The sequence below is a fragment of the Podarcis erhardii genome, assembly GCF_964252035.2.
Source record: "Podarcis erhardii genome assembly, chromosome: 14".
Taxonomy (NCBI): domain Eukaryota; kingdom Metazoa; phylum Chordata; class Lepidosauria; order Squamata; family Lacertidae; genus Podarcis; species Podarcis erhardii.
The window spans coordinates 40629633-40652044 of NC_138503.1; the positions used below are offsets into that span (position 1 = coordinate 40629633).

The 22412-nt window shown below is 44.4% G+C and overlaps 1 protein-coding gene across 1 annotated transcript in view; it reads left to right on the forward strand.

The window, feature by feature from the left end:
- XYLT1 (xylosyltransferase 1) overlaps positions 1-22412 on the forward strand; it is a 158210-nt gene that overhangs the window by 94699 nt on the left and 41099 nt on the right. The window contains exons 3-4 of the mRNA XM_081839707.1: positions 602-1133; positions 20377-20549. Coding sequence (XP_081695833.1) covers positions 602-1133; positions 20377-20549 — 705 coding nt within the window. The remainder of the gene's footprint in view (positions 1-601; positions 1134-20376; positions 20550-22412) is intronic.

Consider the following 22412-nt stretch of genomic DNA (forward strand, 5'->3'; position numbering starts at 1 on the left):
GAGACCAACAGTAGGGGGAGCCAGAGCTAATGGGAGGCAGAACCACCACCTGACTGGTTGTAAGGAAGGAAGGCAGAAGTTGGTAGGGCCCAGCCTTCCAGTGCCAGTAAGGCAAGAGTGGGTAACCCATAACCTTGTCAGAGCTAACTAATTCTAATTTGGTCCTCATCCTCTTCCCTGCTGTGTTCTACACAGTTCTAACTTCCATGCAGCTTTATATTTCAACAGGAACTTTAAAGAGTTTATATAGCTCAAGAAAATCCATTTTTTAAAAGAGATTTAAAAAAAAAAACAGAATGGAAGAGACAGAAGAGAAATGATTCAGTTTTCCAGGGGTGGCTAGCATGGTGCCCTCCAGATGTTCCTCAATACATTGCTACATTTCCCAGCACCCTTCACAAACAATGACTCATGTTCCCATGATTCTTTGGAAGGAGCTATTGTGCTTTAAATGTGCATTGAATATGCTTTCAAGGTCTGGTGCAGATGTAACGATGGACCAACGGTCTGATTCAGTGTCAGGCACCTTGGAGATCCACACAGGCCGGTGACCATCCCGAATTATCAGAGCAATAATCGTTTTCCCCCTTTGCTTCTGCAGGACGGCTACTTTTCCCACCGGCCGAAGGAGAAAATGCGGACGGACAGCAACAACGAAAACTCTGTCCCCAAGGACTTGGAAAATATAGACAATAGCAACTTTGCTCCCAGGACGCAGAAGCAGAAGCACCAGGTGGAGCTGGTGAAAAAGCCCCTGAGCAAGCAGAAGGAGCGTTTGCGGAGGAAGCTGGAGCAGGAGGAGAAGGTGAAAGAGAACTCGCTCCTGGGGAAAAGCTCCAATGAGGTGCTGCAGTACGGCCACCCAGCCCCAAAGACCAGCATCAATGGCAGCCAGTTGAAAGATATCCACAGGTCCCAGGCCAGGCAGCACCATCTGAAGAAGAATGGGAACAGCTCTCCTGAACTCGCCTACGAGCAGCCGCCCAAATGCGAAATCTCGGGCAAGGAGGCCATCTCCGCGCTCTCCCGAGCCAAATCCAAGCAGTGTCGGCAGGAGATTGCTGAGATGTACTGTCAGCACAAGCAAGGGAAGCTGATGCCAGAGCAAGTGACTCGTTTCTGCCCTCTGGAAGGTAAGTTGGCCCATGAGGAAAGGAGAGATGTGGCTGCCACTCCTGATTTTCAAGTAACATAATACAGGGAGCCCTAAAAATGTGCTCTCGAGTTTCAAGCGTGGGGAGGGAGTTTTGCGACTTAGGGACCGCCACAGAGAATGCCCTCTCCCCAGCCACCACCACCTGAGCTTCAAGACGGCATCCTCCACGGATCTTAGCCCCTGAGAGGGTCTGTAGGGAAGGAGGTGGTATTTGAGGCTCCCCCCATTTAGGGCTTTGAATGCTAATGATAGTGCACGCTAACACACTGCTCACTCTACTGCTTGGCTGCCTTCTTCATCAGCTCTACTTGCCTGCTTCAAGATGGACACTGTCGATCTTGCTTGCTAGTAATCTGGGGGCAGAGCTGCTGGATTCAGTCACATTTCAACCAGTCCTCTCTACTCTCAGAAATCAAACACATAGGCAGATGGTTAGACTAGAAAAACGTTGAGGAGAGTTCTGCTAGATCAGCCCATCAGGCCTAGCATCCTTTTCTGACACTGGCTAACAAGCAACTGGTCTTCAGAAGCACAGGGCCTCTGTGGGTAGCAAACAGCCACAGCCAGCCTTATCCTCAGGACAGACAAAAGAAGGTCTTCTTCACACAGTGCATAGTTAAACTGTGGGACTTGTTGTCACCGGAGGCTGCCATGTTGGTTGGCTTTAAAACAGGTAGACAAATTGGTGGAGGTGAAGATTACTGGCGGCTGCTAGCCCTGATGGCTGTGTTCTGCCACCATCTTGAGAGGGAGTAATGCTTCTGAGTACCAGTTGTTGAAAACACAGGAGGTGAGAATGCTGTTGCACTGGGGGTCCTGCTTCTGGGCATCCCACAGGCATCTGGTTGGCCACCTTGAAAACAAGATGCTGGACTAGAAGGGCCATTAGCCTGATGCAGCATCTTCTTGAACTGTTCTTACATTCTAGTAAAGGTACCCCAACCGTTAGGTCCAGTCGTGGACGACCCTGGGGTTGCGCGCTCATCTCGCTCTATAGGCTGAGGGAGCCGGCATTTGTCCTCAGACAGCTTCCAGGTCATGTGGCCACCAGGACTAAGCCGCTTCTGGGGAACCAGAGCAGCGCACAGAAATACATTATAATACCTCCATAAATATCTCTCATTTGCCATTGGTTGGTGGCCATTACCTCATCCTGAGGAAGGAAACGGCATATGTCAAACTACACAATGTGTGAAATGGCATTTCCTCCTTCTGTTCCTTCTCCTCAGACACAGAGTTTTGGAGCGAGTTTTGATCAGTGCATATGCCCACCTGCATTCTGTTGTCCCTGAAGAGACTGCCAATCAAATCCCAAACAATGTCTATTTTTTAAATTAAAAAAAACAGCATTTCCATAATTTTCGGCACAACATCTGTATTCTGAGCTATGAAACGTTTACACTACAGTATTAAATTCCTTGTTGAAGCAGCTGATTGATTAAAGAACAGCGTCTTCTGGAACTCGGAAGTTCACATACAAATTTCTTTCTGGTGTAAAACCAATGACGCTCTCTCAAGTTTTGCATACCTGAAATTGCTTGGTGTTGTTTTTTAAGCCTATTTTCTTTTAATTACGCAGACGGGAAAAATAGATTGCTCTGTATTTTTTCAATTAAATGAAATGAAATGCAAATGGAGAACATATTCTGTTACTCAGTATACACTTTCAACATAGCTGGAAGTTCAGGCTTCAAGCAACCATTAGTTCAGCATTTTGAACACCCGTCCTAAAGCAGTTATTGCTGCGATCTTGAAAATGCACAATTACGATACTTAATAACCTCTAAAGGGATGTGACTGTCGGAAAAATGTGGGTAGCCCATTTTGAGCTTGCTTCACTTCCATTTTGAACAACATGGAAATAAGGGACAAGGTAAGGCAGGGCAGGGCTGCGTTTTGCTGCCCAATCCCTGGCATTTGCAAACTCTCCCCTTGACACCCACTGGGACATCAATCTTGGTTTCAAATTCTGGAGACACTTGCAGTTGCTTATGCTGCACTCACAGATACCAGGAAAGGCATATGCAAAATCAGGGGTGAGACTACTTGATCTAGGCTACATACACACCATACATTTAAAACACTATGATACCACTTCTTATTGTTATTGTTATTACAGTGGTACCTCTGGTTACGTACTTCATTCGTTCCGGAGGTCCGTTCTTAACCTGAAATTGTTCTTAACTTTAGCTAATGGGGCTTCCTGCTGCTGCCGCGCTATTGCAGCGCGATTTCTGTTCTCATCTGAAGCAAAGTTTTTAACCTGAGGTACTATTTCTGGGTTAGCAGAGTCTGTAACCTGAAGCGTATGTAACCTGAAGCGTATGTAACCCGAGGTACTACTGTAGCTTCCAGCAAAGATACTACTAATACTAATACCAAGACTGTACTCATACTAATAATACCAAACATTAAAAGCTTCCAGAAACTAGGATAACATTAAAAGCTTCCCCAAACTATGATACCACTTAAACAGTCATAGTATCCCACCCAAGACTTCTGGGAGCTGTAGTTTGTTAAGAGTGCTGAGTTGTTAGGAAACCCTCTGTTCTGCTGTCAGAACTACAATTCCCAGAGTTCCCTGTGGAGAGGGCTTGATTGTTAAGCCACTCTGAGAATCGTAACTGTGTGAGGGGAATAGGAACCCCCTAAGGACTCTCAGCACCCATGGTTCCCAGTAAACAACAGCCTTGTTGTGAAGAGGGAGGGAGACAGAATTGACACTATCATTGGAATAATGTTGCTTTTTACCTGATTGCCGCGAATGAGTCTTTGGTTTGGATGAAAGGGAGTTAATGGGCCAGAATGACTGTCTGATGTCCCTTAGTGGTCAGTGAGCAATTTGTGTCAGCCACATACTTTGTTTGGAAAAATTGCAGGTAATTGAGCCAAGATGAGTGATGGATGTCTCTTTAAGGGCACTAATTGTTAGAGGGTGATTAACCCATCCCATATCTTCCCTGGAATGTGGAAAGCCATTTGGGGAAAGTGGAACACCTTCCTCCACGTCACCCCCTCCTAGCTAAAGGTTTGGGGTTGATGTGTGAAGTCTGCGTATGAGAGAAGCTGCACTTAAAATTTGGAAGACAGACATAGGGATAGAGAAATGAGCTGTGTCCCTGGAAGGCTGAAAATATCTTGGGGCAACTCTCTCTGGGGATCTGGTGTGGGGCAGTGGGTCTGCTGATTTGATAAGAGTGCTTAAGCGATTAGCCTCTGTCATTGCTGGAGGTGCAAAATCTATTGCCCTCCAGTTTTCTAGACTCCAGCTCCCATCAGTCCCATTCAGCATAGCCAATGTTAAGGGATGACAGGAGCTGCAGTCCCATAACATCTGGAGAGATGCAGTTCCCTACCCCTGGCCTATGCCCGGCCTGCATATTTGAAAGTAATCGCTCTAAGTCTGCAATGAGCTCCTTGGTAGTGCTGGTGGACTCTCCTTGGTTGGAAGTATCTAAACCAGCCTTTCTCAACCTGTGGGTCCCCAGATATTGTTGAACTACAACTCCCATCACCCCTAGCTAGCAAGGCCAGAGCTCAGGGATGATGGGAGTTGTAGTCCAACAACATCTGGGGACCCACAGGTTGAGAACCGCTGTTCTAAACCAAGATCGGGTGGCCATCTGCGAGGGATTCTTTAGCTGTGATTCCTGCTCTTGGAGTCCTTTCCAACTCTACAATTCTGTGATTCTGTTATTCTATGATCTTTCCTCTCCAAGGAAGCCAAGCCGTTGCAAAGCATTGCCCATGGAACATTTTGCTACTTTGGGGTCCCCAACACATTTTGAAATCTGTTGTGAGGACTACAAAATACCCATTTCACAGAAGAAAAATCAGCAGTGCTTAAAAGCGCCCCCCCAAAAAAACCAGGCAAAACATCTGCACAGACCTTAAAACGAATTAAACATATATACCGTATTTTTCGCTCCATAAGACTCACTTTTTTCCACTTAAAATCTAAGGGGAAATGTCTGTGCGTCTTATGGAGAGAATGTGTGGTCCCTGGGGCTGGGGGGGAGAATCCGAGCTTCCCCCACCAGCCCCGACCTGCTCTTTGGGGCTGGCGGTGGGGGAAAGCCAGGCTTCCCCCCACCGCCAGCCCCACAAGCTCAGGGAGCAGCGGGAAGGCTGCTCCTTTCGCTGAAGCCTTTCCTTTCGCCTCTCCTTTCTCTGGAGCCAGGAAAGTCCTGCTCTCTTGGCTTCAGCGAAAGGAACCCGAAGCCTCCAGAGCGCAGCAGGAACTCCCGCCGTGCTCCAGAGGCTTCGGGTTGCCTTCACTGAAAGCGAAGGCAATGTGAGAGAGGGAGAGCTGCGCAGCACCACTACAGCGAAGCGGGAGGAGAAATGGAAGGGGCTCAGTTTCTCCTGCCGCTTCGCTGAAGGGGCGCTGCACAGAGAGGGGGAGATTATTTTTTTCTTGTTCTCCCCCTCTAAAACAAGGTGCATACTATGGAGCGAAAAATACGGTATTAAAAAGGAGACAGTACTCTATTAAAAAAAGGCACCTGCCCCATCCTAAAGCCATTTTAAAAAAATTAGAGGGACAGGGGGTCTTGTGAGGCACCAACCTGAATATTTGCAGGTGTCATAGCACCCATGGGTGCCATGCTGGGGTGGGGTGTAGCATACAACAAATGCAGACAGGAGCCTGGCCATTTCCTTTTTATTTCCAGGATGCGCTATGCTTGTGTCATCATCGCTTCCCATTGGCACAGGAATCGACTCCTGCCAATTTCCATTTTGTCCCCATCTCTGGGGATAATTGATAGTCCGGAGAACCAACCAGGGTGTAATATTTAATATTAATGCCTGCTCTCATGCTGGTTGTGAATTAGCTTTGCTAGACTCAATCATATGTCCTCAGCAGGCACATGTGTAATTAAAAAGGAGCGCACATCGGGTTCACAGTTGCACTGAGATCTGCCTGCTGTAAAAGGGCCGTATGTTCCTTTGGGTTTGCATACTGGAGGAATGTAATTATGGTATTGCTAAATACTTCTAGGGTTCTGGTAAGATTCTCCCCCACCAAAAAAATATATATTATTTTTTTAAAGAACACTCTCCTTACCTGGAGCAATGCTATTTCCAAAATAAAAGGGTGGGTTGTTTTTTAGCGCAGGATTACTTGCTGTGCTTTCCTAATGAATAAAAGCAATGGACGCACAAAGGGAAGCTGGATTTTTGCTGAAGTTCAGTTTTTGCGCACACACAAAAATGGATGGGGTAGGAGTAATGTTCACACACACAAAAACCTGACTTTCCACACTTTTCTTTCATCTTCCTCCATCCCACACTTAGAATCATAGAATTTTTGAGGGGAAAGGGACCTGAGAGTCGTCAAGTCCAAACCCCAGCAATGTAAGAATCTCAACTGAAGAATCCCTGACAGTTGGCCATCCAACCTCTGCTCAAATTTGAAAGGAGAGGGAAAGAAGTGAACTTGGGAGAAAGCTATATTCAGCAGGGAAGAATCAGAGAGAACTGGGTTGTTTGAAAGGAAGGGAAAGGCGAGGATGGGAGAGGGGCCCCTGCTTCACTTCAGATCAACAAGCACTAGCTTGAAAGGCAGGAAAGCCTGGTTTAAAAATATGTCTTGTTAATGAATGGTTAGGAGATACAGAGCAAATCACATTGAAGCATGGCATTTGAGATGTGGTTTCCTTTGGGCCTTAATTGGATTAGTGGGATCATATTAAAGATATAGCGACTATGCGATGTTTAGAGGATTATTCAGCCCCTTTCTCTTTTTCATTTTTTGTATCATCTAATCCTGTTGATTGGGAGCTGCTTTAGAGTTAACTGCAACCAGGCAAGCAAGACCCAAGTTTCGGTCTCCCATCTGTTCCCAAGTGCCTCTTGCCTTACCGCAGCGGAATTTCACAGAAATGGAAACAAGCATGGTGGCTTTTCCAGAAGATGCCCACACTCTAGCTAAGCCCCACTTTTGCTTAGTACTCCAGATTGCACATGTCAACCCTGGTGGTTTCCCAGTCATTTAAACTTTAGGAAACACTTCTTAACTATCAGAGCATTTCCAGGAATGCAGTAAGCTCCTGGAGATATCAAGAATCCTCTGTCCCTGAAAGGCTTTTTTCTTTCTTTCTTTTTTTAAGGCTTTCAGGGATGTGTTTAGATATTAGAGACACTTGCCAAGGTTAGGGCAGGAGTGGTCAAAGAAGGTGGTTAGAGTGGGGCCAAATTAGGCAGAACATATGAAAGTATGAGATGCCCCTATGGATGGGTAGATCTCAGTTTTGGTTTCTCTCTCATTTCTTCATGTTTCCAGTCTTAAAGTTGAGCTCCCCACATTTCCACATCAGTTTGCAACATTTTTTCTAAGTCCTCATGAAAATTGATCAGTGTTTTAGTGGGAATTTCTCCTAAAATACAAAAAAATGGCATTGTGCCTGATGTACTCAATTTTTGCAAAGCAATTTTCCTTAATAGAATTAATTTGTGAATAGATGCATTTTTACAGACACTGTACCCTGGCATATGTGTTTTCATACCCTTTACTTGGCAGAAGAGGGGCATTACAAAATTCAGAGAGAAGTGTGAATTTGAAGAGATGGCTGTGTTTTGCTTCTTGTATTGTTTTGGGAACTGCAGATTAGGTAGAATTACCTTTAAATGCAATCTGAATTGAACTTCTCCCCCGCCCCTAGTCCCTGGAGAACTGGCCAGATGGACAGATTATCTGATATGGTATGAGGCAAGTTTCTGTCTTCTTTAAGAAGGAAAGGCTCCTCCAAAATCTCCCCCTGTTAGTGGGAATGTCTTGGGAAGAGGATTTTTCCATGGAGTTGGGGCAAACCTTTTGGTTCCCGCCCACCTTCTTAGCAACAGACTATTGTTACACCCCCACCTTGGCAACAGGCATTTGTCCTGAGTCAGTACAGGGTTAACATACATGGAATATATTTTTATCATAAACTTTTAGCTACAGGGATTTGATGTAAGGTGGTGAAGACAGAAAGGCTCTATTTTGTTATGTGTGTGCTATTGTAACTCAGCACGCACACACACACCCTATGAGTAATCTCCCAAAGCCTGCCAAACAGAACCAGTGTTAATTGCTTATGCTAGAATCTATTTGCTGTTGGAAATGTCACACCATAAATTATGTTTCATTTCTCCATCTGACAAGCAATGTACCCGAAATAAATTGGTCCCGTTTCCACTCTTCTCCCTCCGCTCTGATGTCAAATTTATTTGCGGTATCCTTCAATTGATATCCACGGCGTGTATCGTGGGTTGCGTTGCTGTTGTTTTTTGGAACTGCAAAAAGAAACCCACAAAAAAAACCTCTAATCAATGTTGAAATAGCTGAAATGCTGTTAATAAGCACAACAACAGCAGCAGCAGCAACAACAACAACAGAGTGTGGTTGGTGCAAACAGTCCAAGCAGGATGGTGCAATTTAGTAGATTTTGGGGGGATTAAAATTGCACTGAGACCGTTCTTTTCAGCAGTGGAAAGCAAAGCCAAGCCAATTGACAGTCTTGCTAGGGAAAGAAACAACACTTGCTTATTCACAAGTGTCAGGGCTGGAGTCCTAAACAGGTCAGTGAGGAAGGATGCAGATCTCTGTTGTCAGTGAAGCGAAAAAATTATTCAAGGAAATGAATATACAATGCGGCCTAGTGGTCTCAGAAACCCTTCCCAGTAGGTCTTGCTCCTGTGGAGCAGTTGCCAGGACTGAAGGTCCCTGCCTTCCACCTTTTCTAAGGCTCCCATCTAAGAAAGCAAGAGTCCTGAGCCCTCTTTGAGTGAGCTCCCGATTCTTCCTTTGAAGTCAAATCTCCTGGTGCCAGGTGATTGACTGGTGAGAAGCCCCACCCACCTAGCAAAGGTGACCTAAGGAGGGTGGGCCTATTCTGCATCCAGCCCAACATCCAGATCCAGTTCTCCAACCCTAGACAATACTGGTAACTGGGTGGACTAATGGGGGATAGGGCTATCAATGGTTACTGGCCATAATTGCTGTGTTCCACCTCTCCTGTTGGGGTCAGTATACCTTTGAATGCTAGTTTTGTGGAATCACAAGTGGGTGGGAGTGGTCTTGCCCTCAGCTCTTGCTTTGGGGATTCCAACTGGGGCCTTTGGTTGGCCACTGTGAGAACAGGATGCAGGGCTGGATGGGCCTTTGGCCTGATCCTGCAGGGTTCATCTTAAGCTGCTAATGCTCTGAACTCGGTAAACAACAGCTTCCTATATTGGCCTTATTTGCCTTTGGATCTGCTGCCCCCTGCGAGAAAGTGAAGATTCTGCTCTGTCCATGTTTCATTGTCCTAAAGAGAAGGAGGGGAAGTTACGTTATCGATCAACCAGGCTTTTAATATGCCCAAAATAGAGCAAAATGAGAGATGGAATCAATAAAGATTATTTCCCTGAGTCTAATTTGAGCCTTTTGCCTTGATAAATCCTCCCCCCTCCTCCTTTCTCTCACTTCTTTTTTTGGTGACATCCATGGCGTTTGTTATATTACATCAATATTGTTGCCTTTTCGGTTAATTTATTTCATCTGTGACGCTTTAGAGGCCGTGGTTAACTGCCCGCAGTTACCTGCGCTTTGAAGGATTAGAACCTAAAAATGGATTATGTGAGATCAAAGCAGAGGAGAAGAGATTTGAATCAGGCTGCCTGAGCATCCATTCCTGCGAGGGTTGGCATAGTTTTGTTCCTTCTATCTGGAAGGCCGAGGAAATCCGTGCAAAGTTTAGGAAAGACAACTCGATCCAACTGGGGCATGGGAAGCCTTATACGGAGTGAGGCTTTGTCTACACTGACTGGCAGTGTCTCTGTAGGGATACAGAAAGCAGTCCCTCCCAGCCCTAACGGGGGATCAAACCAGGGACCTTCTGCTCACAAAGCGGATTCTCTCCCACTGAGCTGTGGCCCTTGCTCAGTGCTTGCATCAGTACCTCAGAAGAAAGAACCAGAGTATTTGCCCAATAACAATTGCTGGAAATGCAATGAGTCGGAAGGAACCTTCTACCACCTTTGGTGGACCTGCCCAAGGATTAAAGCCTACTGGGAAATGATCTATAATGAAATTAAGAAAGTCCTTAAGTGGACGTTTTTAAAGAAACCGGAAGCTTTTCTCTTGGGCATGGTGGGCCAATTGGTACCAAAGAAGGATAGGACATTCTTTATGTATGCAACTACAGCGGCAAGAATTCTTTTAGCAAAGTATTGGAAGACGCAAGAACTACCTACTCTGGAAGAATGGCAGACAAAGGTGACCGAATTTATGGGACTGGCAGAGATGACCGGCAGAATCCGTGACCAGAGGAAAGAGGCGGTGGAAGAGGACTGGAAAAAATTTAAAGTATATCTTAAAAACTGCTGCAAAATTGAGGACTGTTAAGATGTTAAGGGGTGAGAAACAGAGAATTACAGCTGTAAATAATAATTTTTATGGAAACTTAAAGAGAACCAATAGAAAAATTGATTAAAGGGTTGCTAAAAAATCTTTTGGAATAAGGATGCAGTGAAAAGGAGGTATGGGGAAGTCATGTTTTATGTTTATTTGTTTTTTCTGTGTTGTGTTTGTTTTCTTTTTTCTTGTTTATTGTTGTGAAAACTAATAAAAATTATTTAAAAAAAAAAAAGAAGAAGAAAGAACCAGAGTGTCCCTAGATCTCCTTGTACATCTCTGAACTCATACCTGTCAATGCTTATCCGTTATATGTGCTAACAAAAGTACTCATTTAGAGATCTTTACCGAAAACAATTGTGCACCACCAACACTTTAAAAAAGAATAAAGATGAACAGCATTGCGGTTACCTTAGAAATCTTGCCTTGCTTATTACTGCAGGGAAAATATCCAGTAAATGCCGATATTACCTTAGTGTAAGGGAATTAGCAAGAAGCATGCGGTATAAAAACATTTATTTGAGCAAAATGGCCAACAGAAAGTGAAAATTGCTTTGCAGCTTGAAACACCTGTGCAGAGATGTGAAATAGTAAAATGATAAAGGTGATTACAACTTATACAGGCTACCATTCCCCCGGGGCCATAAACTTAAACTGCTTCTGGTATAAATCTATAATATATAGGCAGAGAGATGCCTTATATAGAGTTATTCAGGTGTTTCCCCCACCACCACCCATTTAAAGTGGGCAAATTATTTTAATGATTGTTGCTGTTATGTATACAATGTGTTACAAGCTATTGCAAAAACACCCTAGACGATACAGAAATCTAAATAAATCAGAATTATGGGATATTGAGGCCTTAGCTCAGGATAGGTTGTTATAAGAAGGCCTCCAAATAATTAGCTGTAGGGCAAAGATACAGAACCTGTGGCCCTCCAGATGTTGCTGGACTACAGCTCCCATCATCCCAGACCATTGGCCGTGCTAACTGGGGCTGATGGGAATTGGAGTCCAAAAGCATCTGGAAGGTCAAAAATACCTCCCTCTTCCCCTAATGGAGGCTGGTCCACTGCTGACCTCTCTATATAACCAGTCAGGTGGTGGCTCTGTGTCATGGACTGGCTGGATGCAAGGAGAGATGGGAGGCACCAGTTGGGGAACCCGGATCCGAGCCAGAGGATTGGTGGTAGAACAACAATGAACGGTCAGAGAGAGAAGAGGGAGCAGACTGGGAGGAGGAGGAGGTGTTGGAAGCTGAAGAGGCAACAGGGTTTAGTGAGCAGGACGGGGCTGTGGCAGAGAGCAGTCCAGAAGCAGAGGCAGAAGCTGAGGTGGGTCAAGAGGCAGAGATGAGGCAAGCTGCTGAAGAAGCCTAGGAGTGTCCCCCTCTTACTGCAACCAGCTTTCCTCCCAGAAGAAGTATGAAGAGGGCGGAACAAAGAGAGACAAGACAAATGACAGTGAGGCTGCTGGGGAAGGAAGCAAGGGAGGAGGAGACTTAAGGAGCAGTGGGAAGGCGGGGATCTTCAGTCCTCGCAACTGCCTCATCGGGGCAAGACCTACAGTGGTGCCTCACAAGACGAAAATAATCCGTTCCGCGAGTCTCTTCGTCTAGCAGTTTTTTCGTCTTGCAAAGCATCCCTATTAGCGGCTTAGCGGATTAGCGCTATTAGCGGCTTAGCAGCTATTAGCGGCTAAGCGGCTATTAGCGGCTTAGAAAAAGGGGGGAGGGAAAAAACTCGCAAGACTCGCAAGACTTTCGTCTTGCAAAGCAAACCCATAGGGAAATTCGTCTTGCGAAGCGCCTCGAAAAACAGAAAACCCTTTCATCTAGCGGGTTTTTCGTCTTGCGAGGCATTCGTCTTGCGGGGCACCACTGTATTGGGAAGAGTACCAGTGGGTGCTAGCCACCCCTTCCTGGAAGGGGTGGTGGGCATCAGTTCTTTAAAAAGGGGGGGGAGTCAGCATAACCAGCCCTTCCCAAGAGATTGCGTCATTTATAGACATATTCTCAGCAGAGCTGGAGCTTTTCGTAGCCAAGGAGCCCTCGCAGGGCGGGTAGTACATCGAAAAAGCACCTCTCTGCATCCACCAAATAGATGATCCTTGTATAACCATTTAGTATTCACTGTGATCGTGTTGATTATGATGAACTAATTAGCTGTTAAGTGATGTGATAGGTATTTTTAATAGGGAATTCATTCTAATTCCACAGTAATGAATGTACTGTTACTTTTAAGTGCTATTTGTTTATGCATATGAGTCGATGGAGGAGAGGGGGGGAAAACACGGCGGGCTCATATGCTCCAACAAAGCAAGGAAATAATTGTGATTTGTCTCTGAGGGATGATAGCATCTTCATAATTAGAAATGTCAAAAAAGCAAGTTTGCTGTTAAGATTATTGGTCTGGCAAGATAGCTATCCTTGTAAATTAGATTCCATATCGCTGTATCTCGCTTGTACATGTCGCGTACCAGCGTCCTGGTTATTAGGCACTGATTTGTAAAACACAAAAATGATTTCAGCAATTGCTTATGACTATGAAATCCTAAATGAAGAGAATTATATTTTGTTTTGATGTTTTGGTTTTTTTAAAAAAAATTAAAATGCATAAACAGCTACTTTGCCGGTGCATTCTGGTTCCATATAGAATGCAGTTTGCATGCGACTGGATAGTAGCCAGGAGAATATTCAAATAACAAAAATGACTGGGATGCTGATCAGACTCCCTATACCTGTGAAATGCAGGTTGAAGAGGTTAGTTTAGAGACCATAGAATCATGGAATTGTAGAGTTGGAAGGGACCATAAGGGTCATCATCCCTAACCATTGGCCATCCTGTCTGGAGTGATGGGAACTGGGGTCCAAAACAATTGGAAGGTACTACATTAGCTATCCTTTGATTTAGACCAGGGGTCAGCAAACCTTTCAGCAGGGGGCCGGTCCACTGTCCCTCAGACCTTGAGGGGGTCCGGAGTATATTTTGAAGGAAAAAATATGAACGAATTCCTATGCCCCACAAATAACCCAGAGATGCATTTTAAATAAAAGCACACATTCTACTCATGTAAAAACACACTGATTCCCGGACCATCCATGGGCCGGATTTAGAAGGTGATTGGGCTGGATCCGGACCCCGGGCCTTAGTTTGCCTACCCATGATTTAGACTTTCTCCATGCCCCCCAGATTGTGTAGATTAAGAAAATCAGAGTTTCACAAATTGGGCTAGCCACATCACCCTCCACATTAGTTGACTGGATTTCTGCCGTTTCCCCTTTTTTGCTGCAGAGAATCACACAAAGTGCATAACCAGACAGGCTGAACAGATGCTGCCACATTTGGACCAATTGCATTTCCAGGCCCAATTCAAAGTGCTGGTGTTACCCTTTATCGCTGTAACCAATGGAAGTTGAAAAGCATTTCATGCGTCATATCCAATGCTAGTCCTCCTCAAAAGTAGTCCCATTGAAATTAATGCTTTTAGATGTTTCCAATCAGTATAATGGGTCAACCTTGAGTGGGCCTAGCATTGAATACAATCCCATCAATCGCAATTTGTAGCAAACGTAGATTTTATAAAGCATTGTGAAAACTTCAAAGGAAAGGCAGAGGTGATATTTATAAGGAATATTGTCTTTTCCAGATATTCTGCTTTGATTAGCAGCTATCTTGTCTCTTATCCATGACTCTAGAAGATGCTTTAAAATCATGCTTTGAGGGTGGTGGGAGCAAGGATCCTGGAAGAAACATTATAAAAAAAGACATAAGTACTGGTAGTGCAGTGGCAGAAGAGATCATCTAGAAATCCCCCAGAGGCAGAATATTGGCTAGTCTGGAAAAAGATTCAGCCCAAGAGGTGAAAACAGTGATTGAAAGCAAGTGAGTAGGAGGGTGTGATAATGGTAAGATGGCTTCTGCAATTGTTGCTCAAGCTGAGTAGCTGTTTTGTCGCCTGTGTTGTACTGTTGAAATCAATTATGCTAATTGTGTGAATAAGTGCTATTAAAAATAACAAAGGGTTGCAGAATTTAGCCCTACCCTGTGGTTCCAGTAATGCAGCTATAATGATCATTTATTGGCACAATCTAAATAAATAGTGTGTGGATCTGCAAAAGGAATGGCGTTCTGCTATGCCTGCTACCCATTTATCTTCGATAAGTGATGTACACAATGCAGCTGTGTAATGTGTCAGTAGGCAGAAACATTCTAGTATGCATTATATCTTAGAGCATAAGAAGCTTGCCTTTAGACCAAGTCAGACCCTTGGTCCATCTAGCTCAGTGTTGTCCACACTGGCTGGCAGAAACTCTTTAGGGTTTCAGACTGGGGACATTCCCAGCCCTACCTGCAGATGTCAGGCATTGAACCCGAGACCTTCTGCACTCCCTTCTGGAGTCTTTGAATGTAAAGGATAGGATGTTGTTCTGAATGTGGTCCCACTTCTGACACCCTGTTGCCTAATTCATGCAGGTGTGGGTAATGCATAGCTGTCAACTTTGCCCTTTTTTAAAGAGACATTCCCTTATTCCGAATAGGTTTCCTCGCAAGTAAAGGGAAAAATTGACAGCTATGGGGTATTTTAGCATGCGTGTCAACAGGGGTTTATAGCACTCCCTAGCAGGGTCCTTAAAAAAAAACTCCACAGGCCTGTTGCAGCATTTCTGCTAATCCAAGGGGAAGAAGATGGACAGAACCAGCTAGGTTGTACTTTATGGGACAGCACATAGCTAAGCCGCTTGCCTCCTGATTGCAACAGAAAACTCACCAACTTCTATTTTGATGTCTTAACTTTCAGCACAGATATCAAAGGCGCTCAAGGTGGCATTCATGGTTCTCCCCTTTCTCATTTAATTCCCTCAACAACCCTGTGAGGTAGGTTAGGCTGAGAGGCAGTGACTGGCGCAAGGTCACCCAGTGAGCTTCATGGCTGAGTGAGGATTTGAACCCTGGTTTCCCAGGTCCAAGTTTGACACTCTATCCACTGCTCCACACTGGTTGAAAACATTCCAAAGTATAGTACATAGCAGTTTATGGAAGGCCACTGAGGCCTTTAGCAAAGGCAGGAATCATAGAATTGTAGATTTGGAAGGGGCCACGAGGATCATCTAGTCCAGGCATGTCCAACCAGTAGATCTTTTGCCCCACATCAGGCTCGAACCCACAGCCCTGAGATTCAGAGTCTCACGCTCTACTGACTGAGCTAATAGGGACTACAGATCTTTTCTTACTCAACCAAGCACATGCTGTTATCATTGTATGTGGCGCAAGTAAATGCTGCATAGGGGGTTATTGATCATTTAAATGTCATCCCCAAACGTACACCTCAGCTTCTAAATATTAATAAATAAAAAACTATTAAGAGTAATTGCAATCCTGCTGATTCTCAACAACCAATTGTTTTAGCTCTATTATTATCTGCCTGTTCTTTAAACAATTTAGAAAGAAAAATGCAATTTTATATCGATCTTTTTTTCTTGTTCCATTAAAAGGAATTGATTTGCTTCCCTTGTATAGCATCAAGCTGAAATTAACCTGACATTCACTGCTTGAGAAAAGAAGGCATATTTTGAAGAGGTTGGGGCCCCCATAGTGGTGTTGGTGGGTGAGAGATTCGGGAACATGCTTTTGTTCACTACAGGAAACTTTCAGGCTGATCCCAAGACTCACTGCGCTGGGAGATGAAATGCTAAGAGTAAGCTCTATTGAACACTCTCCTAGCGTAATCTCACCCAGACATGATAACATGCAAATGCTGCCTCTAGGGGTGGGAGAAACCCTCAATTTTGGTTTCTCTCCGTTTCTTATTTTTTCCCCAACCATAAAGTTCTCCACATTTCCACATCAGTTTGTGATTTAAAAGAAGAAAAAGCCTCATGAAAATTCATCAGCTTTGTAGTGTGACTGTCTCCTGATGTACACATGACTTTATGTGTACAAAGCAATCTCCTCTAATCTAAAAAAATATTTGTGTGTTATTTTCACTAAAATATGCATTTATTGAGCACATTTTGTACCCTTTCCTGGCTGGTGAACTGCATTGCAAACTTCAGAGGTTTGTGTGCCTTCTGAAGGATGGCTGTATTTTGACTCTGGTATTGTAGATGTGCTTTCACACACAAACATTCTCCTCCATCCGTAGTTATTGTTGCAATATTGTTGCCCGTAAACACACAGAAGCCAAATCATAGGATCTGGGTGCCAGATTTGACCACTCCAGCGGCATTTTGGTCACTGAAAGTTTATGATGAAACAGCCAGTTCTTGTAATGTAATCAAGTTTCGTTTTGGTTTGTTTGGCTTGGTGGTTTTCTACTTGTTTCTGCCAAGCTATTCCCACTTGCCCCACACTCTCACTTCTGCTGATCACTGCTGCTTTGCCTACGCAGGTAGATTTCAAATGGGTCACCTGGTGTCATTGCAAACATCAGGTGATGGAGAGGTGGGAAGCCTTGCCCAACAGGGAATGGGGGAAGATAAGGATCAGGCCCACAAACAGAATCCATGATAATTCTCATTGGGAATATTGTACACAGGGAGGGGAGGTTGAACTCTCCCCCCCCCCCCATGCTACTATTAGAAAGGGGAGTTCTCACTGGCTCCAACTTCTTTTTTAAAATGCTAGCGTGATTCCAAATGGCATGCTCAATGTCACATGGAATCACTCATTTTTAGGACTCATTCAGATCTAGCACTAAACAAGTGGGACTGGGCAATAAACGATGGTTTGTTAAAACAAGAGAGCTTCATAAACCATCATTTAGCACCATATCTAGACAAGGTCTTAACACTGGCCACTGTATATTATATTTTAGTAGCATGATAAAACCCCTTTTCGGAAACCATCTTTCTGAGAATGGTTCATCCTCCTCCATTCAATGAATATTTTCTAACGTTTCCTAAGATAAAATGCCTCATATGAAAGAACAGAAATTACAGGGGTCTCTGATGTCCTGCTTTAAAAGATATTGGTTTCTCATTAACAAAACTGTTACTCCCAAAAACAAACACCCAACCCATCAAGGAAGAGAAACCTGTACCTCTCCAGATGTTGGGCTTCATTAGCCCCAGCCAGCATGTGTCAGGGGTGATGTGAGTTGGAGTCCAACCACATCTGGAGGACCAGAGGATCTCCAGATGTGGTTGGACTCCAACTCACAGCTTATACCCAGAACAAACTTAGTTGGTCTCTAAGGTGCTACTGAACATTTTTTTTATTTTTTTATTTCTACTGCGTCAGACCAACACGGCTACCTACCTGCATTTATAGTTTGTTTTTTCATTAATAATCTCTCTGTGTGTTTGTACGTACATACATATTGTATCTATTTACACATTTTATATTTATTGTGCCTACTTAATACATTTACTTCGTACAAAGATACAGTTCAAGGCTGCATTCACATGGAAATTTATTCCCTTTTCTTGATGTTTCCTTTATTACAATATGAACTTTCCCATGACCTAAAATCCACTTCCATAAATAGAACGGAATATAACACAAGTTTTGCAAATTTCTGTGTTGTTTCCAGAAAAAAAAATTCATTTGCAAATAGCACAGAAAATGGAGCATTAAACTTGCACTGCATTCCGTAGTATTTCCAGAAGTAGCTTTTACGTTGTGTGAAAGCTCAAAGTTCATGGCAAAACCCAATCCAAATGAAGAGATTTCCTCCTCTCTTTTGAGATCCTTCTGAGTTCTTTTGCAAGGCAGAGTGGGGTAAGACTATTTTTCCTTCTTAATTCAGAAATATTAAGTTCTGTCATTCTTGTTTTTATTGGTGTTGCCCTTGGGAACAGATTGCTAAGGATGATAAATTGAAGAAATTGAGGCTATATAAATAGAGATTTATTACTTGCCTGTCTAGTTTGTCTGTTTTCTAAAAATGAATCATTTCCCCCCCTCAAAAAAAAAAAAATAGGGGATCAACTAATGATTTCCAAACTCTCCAGTGTGCCCTCAGAAAATGTTTGCTACTGCTTAAGTCTGATTCATCTTTTTCTGGCACTCTAATAAAATTATAATGCTGTGGCTTGCTGTTGTTTTCATCTGTGCATAGAAAATTCCACTCTCAATTTTGGTAGCCCTAATGCTGGAATAATTTGGTTTGAGGATCACCTCTGAAAAATTCAAGGCTAAATGGGGGTGGGGGAGAGAGAGAGGAAGTGAATATATGTATTTGAAAAGAGATTACCAGGTCCTTGAAAAATACAGAGCCACAACTATTTTGCAGATCACTTTAAATCACTCCTCCCCTGAGATGGATGACAGCAGAATGAGGTACACAGGAGGAGAAAATTGACCCAAATCCTTATTCTGTGGAAAGCTCAGGAAAGCTCTAGGGATTTTGGTGCAAAAGCAGCAACCGTTTGCAACAGCTGAGAGAGTGGCAAATTTGTGAGAGGGAAGTAGTGATATCTTTGCTTTTCTAAGCCTAATTTTAGACTCGCCCAACCATGTGCACATACCTCGTCAGCTCCCTAGCCAGCTAGCAACATAAAGCTTCACATTCCGTTAGGTATTGCATGGAGTTTGCCAGCTAGCCTAATGGATCTTGCTCGCCCATAACGGCCGCCCTGCTAAGCATTCAGTAACTGACAGCTTCCTCTCAGAGATTGGAATACTTGTGAACATTCCGTGACATTTCTGTTACATGACCTCAGCTAAGGTCTTCATGGGAGTCCTCCCCCCGCCCCATTTTCTTACTTCCCATTTAAAGGCAGCATGAGAGGAGAGGTAAGAGCCTTCCTAGCAGTGTTCAAAATTCTTCCTGATGTATAATCGGAATCTCCTTTCTTGTAACTTGAATCCATCGATTCGAGTCCCACCCTCCAGATCAGAAGAAAGAAAGCTTGCTCAGTCCTCCATGTGACACATCTTTAGATATTTAAATGTGCCTCTTGTGACTCCTCACAGTCTCCTCCAATCCAGGCTGAACATACCCGCTGCCTCAACCATTCCTCATAAGGCTTGTTTTCCAGGCCCTTGGTCTGCACACGTTCCAGCCAGATGCCTCTGCTGTTGGATTCCAGCTCCTGTTTTTCCTTATTTTAATAAATGTATATACAGTGGTACCTCGGGATGCGAACGCGATCCGTTCCAGACGGCGCGTCTGCACGTTGCGTTTTGCTGCGTCCACACATGCAAATGATGTCATTTTGAGAGTCTGCGCATGCGCAAGCAGCGAAACCCGGAAGTAACACACTCCATTACTTCCGGGTTGCCACGGATCGCAGCCCAAAAGTGCTCAACCTGAAGCACATTCAACCCGAGGTATGACTGTAATGCTGAATGCCACAGTTTCTAAGCCAAACACAACAGAGGATGCAGGAGGGACACCACAGCAGAAAAGCAGTAGCAATGACTGGGGAAAACTTACTTTAAATGCCTGCTGAAATAAGTTCAAAGCATGGGGAAGTTCAGCAGGGAGGGAGTTTCTGATCTCAGCCTTGAGGGAATTCCACACACCCTGCAAAGATAAGTGTGTGGTGGATAAAGGCCAAAGAATGGGTGCCACAAACAATGACTCCCAAAGACCTCAGGCAGGGATAGAAGACATCAAATGGTCCTCAACATATCCTGGACCCAAGCTGCATTCAATGACAAGGCCCTTTGCAACCAGCCCTCCTGCCAACATAGCCAATAGTCAGTGCTGCTGCTCTGGGGAAAGTGAGGCCAGCGTCTTCCCTCCCAAGGCCATGTCTCTCATTGATGATTGCTTAGCCGGAAGGGAGGGGGGAGCTCCGCCTGCTGAAATGTGATCCGAACTCGTCCCCTCAGCCCACCCGCCCTGGTACAGCACTCTGCAGATGCCCTGACTCTGTTTTGTTTCCAAACAGGCAAAGCCAACCACAATGTACAGTGGGATGAGGACTCCGTAGAATACATGCCAGCAAACCCAGTCAGGATCGCATTTGTCTTGGTTGTTCATGGCAGAGCTTCCCGGCAGCTGACGCGCATGTTTAAGGCTATTTACCATAAAGACCATTTTTATTACATTCATGTTGACAAGGTAATATATCACTGGTTATAAATTGCCTGTCTCGCCACCTGTCAATCTGCCCCTCTCCATTGCTTTTGCCCATCTCCCTCCTTTTCCTTCGTCATCTTTAATCTCCATCTTTAATGTCACTTATGGTGTGTGTTTCCCCCATACATCATGGTTTATGTATGTGTATCTTCAGCCTTTCCTCCTCTTCACTGTGTCCATCCATCCCTTTTTATGTATCCCAGGTCCATTTCTACCTGTAGTATGTGTACAATGCTAACTGATGAGCCGTTCCAGCAGGCATGGGGAACTTGAGGCCCTACACATCTCGGACTACAACTTCCATCAACCCTCACCATCAACCATGCTGGATGGGGTAGATGGGAGTTGGAGTCCAGGAACATCTGGAGATTCACCACCACCCCTGCCATTAAAGGCTCAGATAATTGAAAAGAGCTTCAGTTCTCCCCAGACCAGATGGAAGAGAATTAAAAGGGGGCGTGTTCTTCTTGATGCTTCCACATTAGTGTACAATGAACAAATGGATTTGGTCTGTGATAAGACTTGGAGAAGAAGGTGAAATAAATAAATAAATAAATAAATAAATAAATAAATAAATAAATAAGGTGGTGCATCCTTTGCACATCTACTCAGAAGTAAGCCCCATTGAGTTCATTGGGGCTTGCTCCCAGTTGAATGAGAGGGAGGGTGGCGCTGTGGGTTAAACCACAAAGCTTAGGACTTGCTGATCAGAAGTCGGCGGTTCGAATCCCCGCGACGGGGTGAGCTCCCGTTGCTCGGTCCCTGCTCCTGCCAACCTAGCACTTCGAAAACACATCAAAGTGCAAGTAGATAAATAGGTACCGCTCCTGCGGGAAGGTAAACAGCATTTCCGTGTGCTGCTTTGGTTCACCAGAAGCAGCTTAGTCATGCTGGCTACATGACCCGGAAGCTGTACGTCGGCTCCCTCGGCCAGTAAAGCGAGATGAGCGCCGCAACCCAGAGTCAGCCATGACTGGACCTAATGGTCAGGGGTCCCTTTACCTTTACCTTTACCTTTACCTTTACCTTTACCTTTACCTTTACCTTTACCTTTACCTTTACCTGAGAGTGAGTCTGGTTGAACTCAGTGGGGCTTACTTCTGACTGAGGTGACATGCCTGGAATTGCACAGCAATTGTTGCTTTCGTTAGAATACTATTTTCTGTACAAACTCCCACTCAGAATTCTCTCTCTCTGTAAAACAGTTTAATTGAAACTATTCCAAGAAATGTGTGAACTTCAAATTATTATTATTATTATTATTATTATTATTATTATTCCTACTATTATTAATTAGTTGCCTTTCAGCAAACTCCTGTAGGTAACATTCAGGGTCCCCATTTTCACATAACAGTGAGCCACAAGGAGAAGCAAACCATGGTTTACCAAAAACAGAAGAAGCTGCCTTCTACTGAGTCAGCCCAGCGGTCCATCCAGCTCTATATTGTCTGCACTGATTGGCTGTGGCTCTTCAGAATTTCAGGCAGGGTACTCTTCCTGCCATATTTGGGAGATGCTGAGGATTGAACCTAGGACTACTGTGTGCAAAGCAGGTGCTCTACCGCTGAGTTAGAGCCTCCTCCACGAGAGGTCTGGAGGGTGACCACACCAGAACAGGCCTCTTCTGTGGTGGCTCCCCACCTTTGGAATGCTCTCCCCAGGGAGCCTCACCTGGTGCCTTCATTTTTATTTTTAACAATAGTTTTTATTGGGGGGTTTTTTGTGTTACAAACAGGGAATGCTGCATCTGTTTTCTCCACTTTCAGTTCGTCGTCCTTTTCACGGTTCATTTGGTGAGAGACATTTTTGTCATAGACACCTTACATCACCTTACAACACAAACAA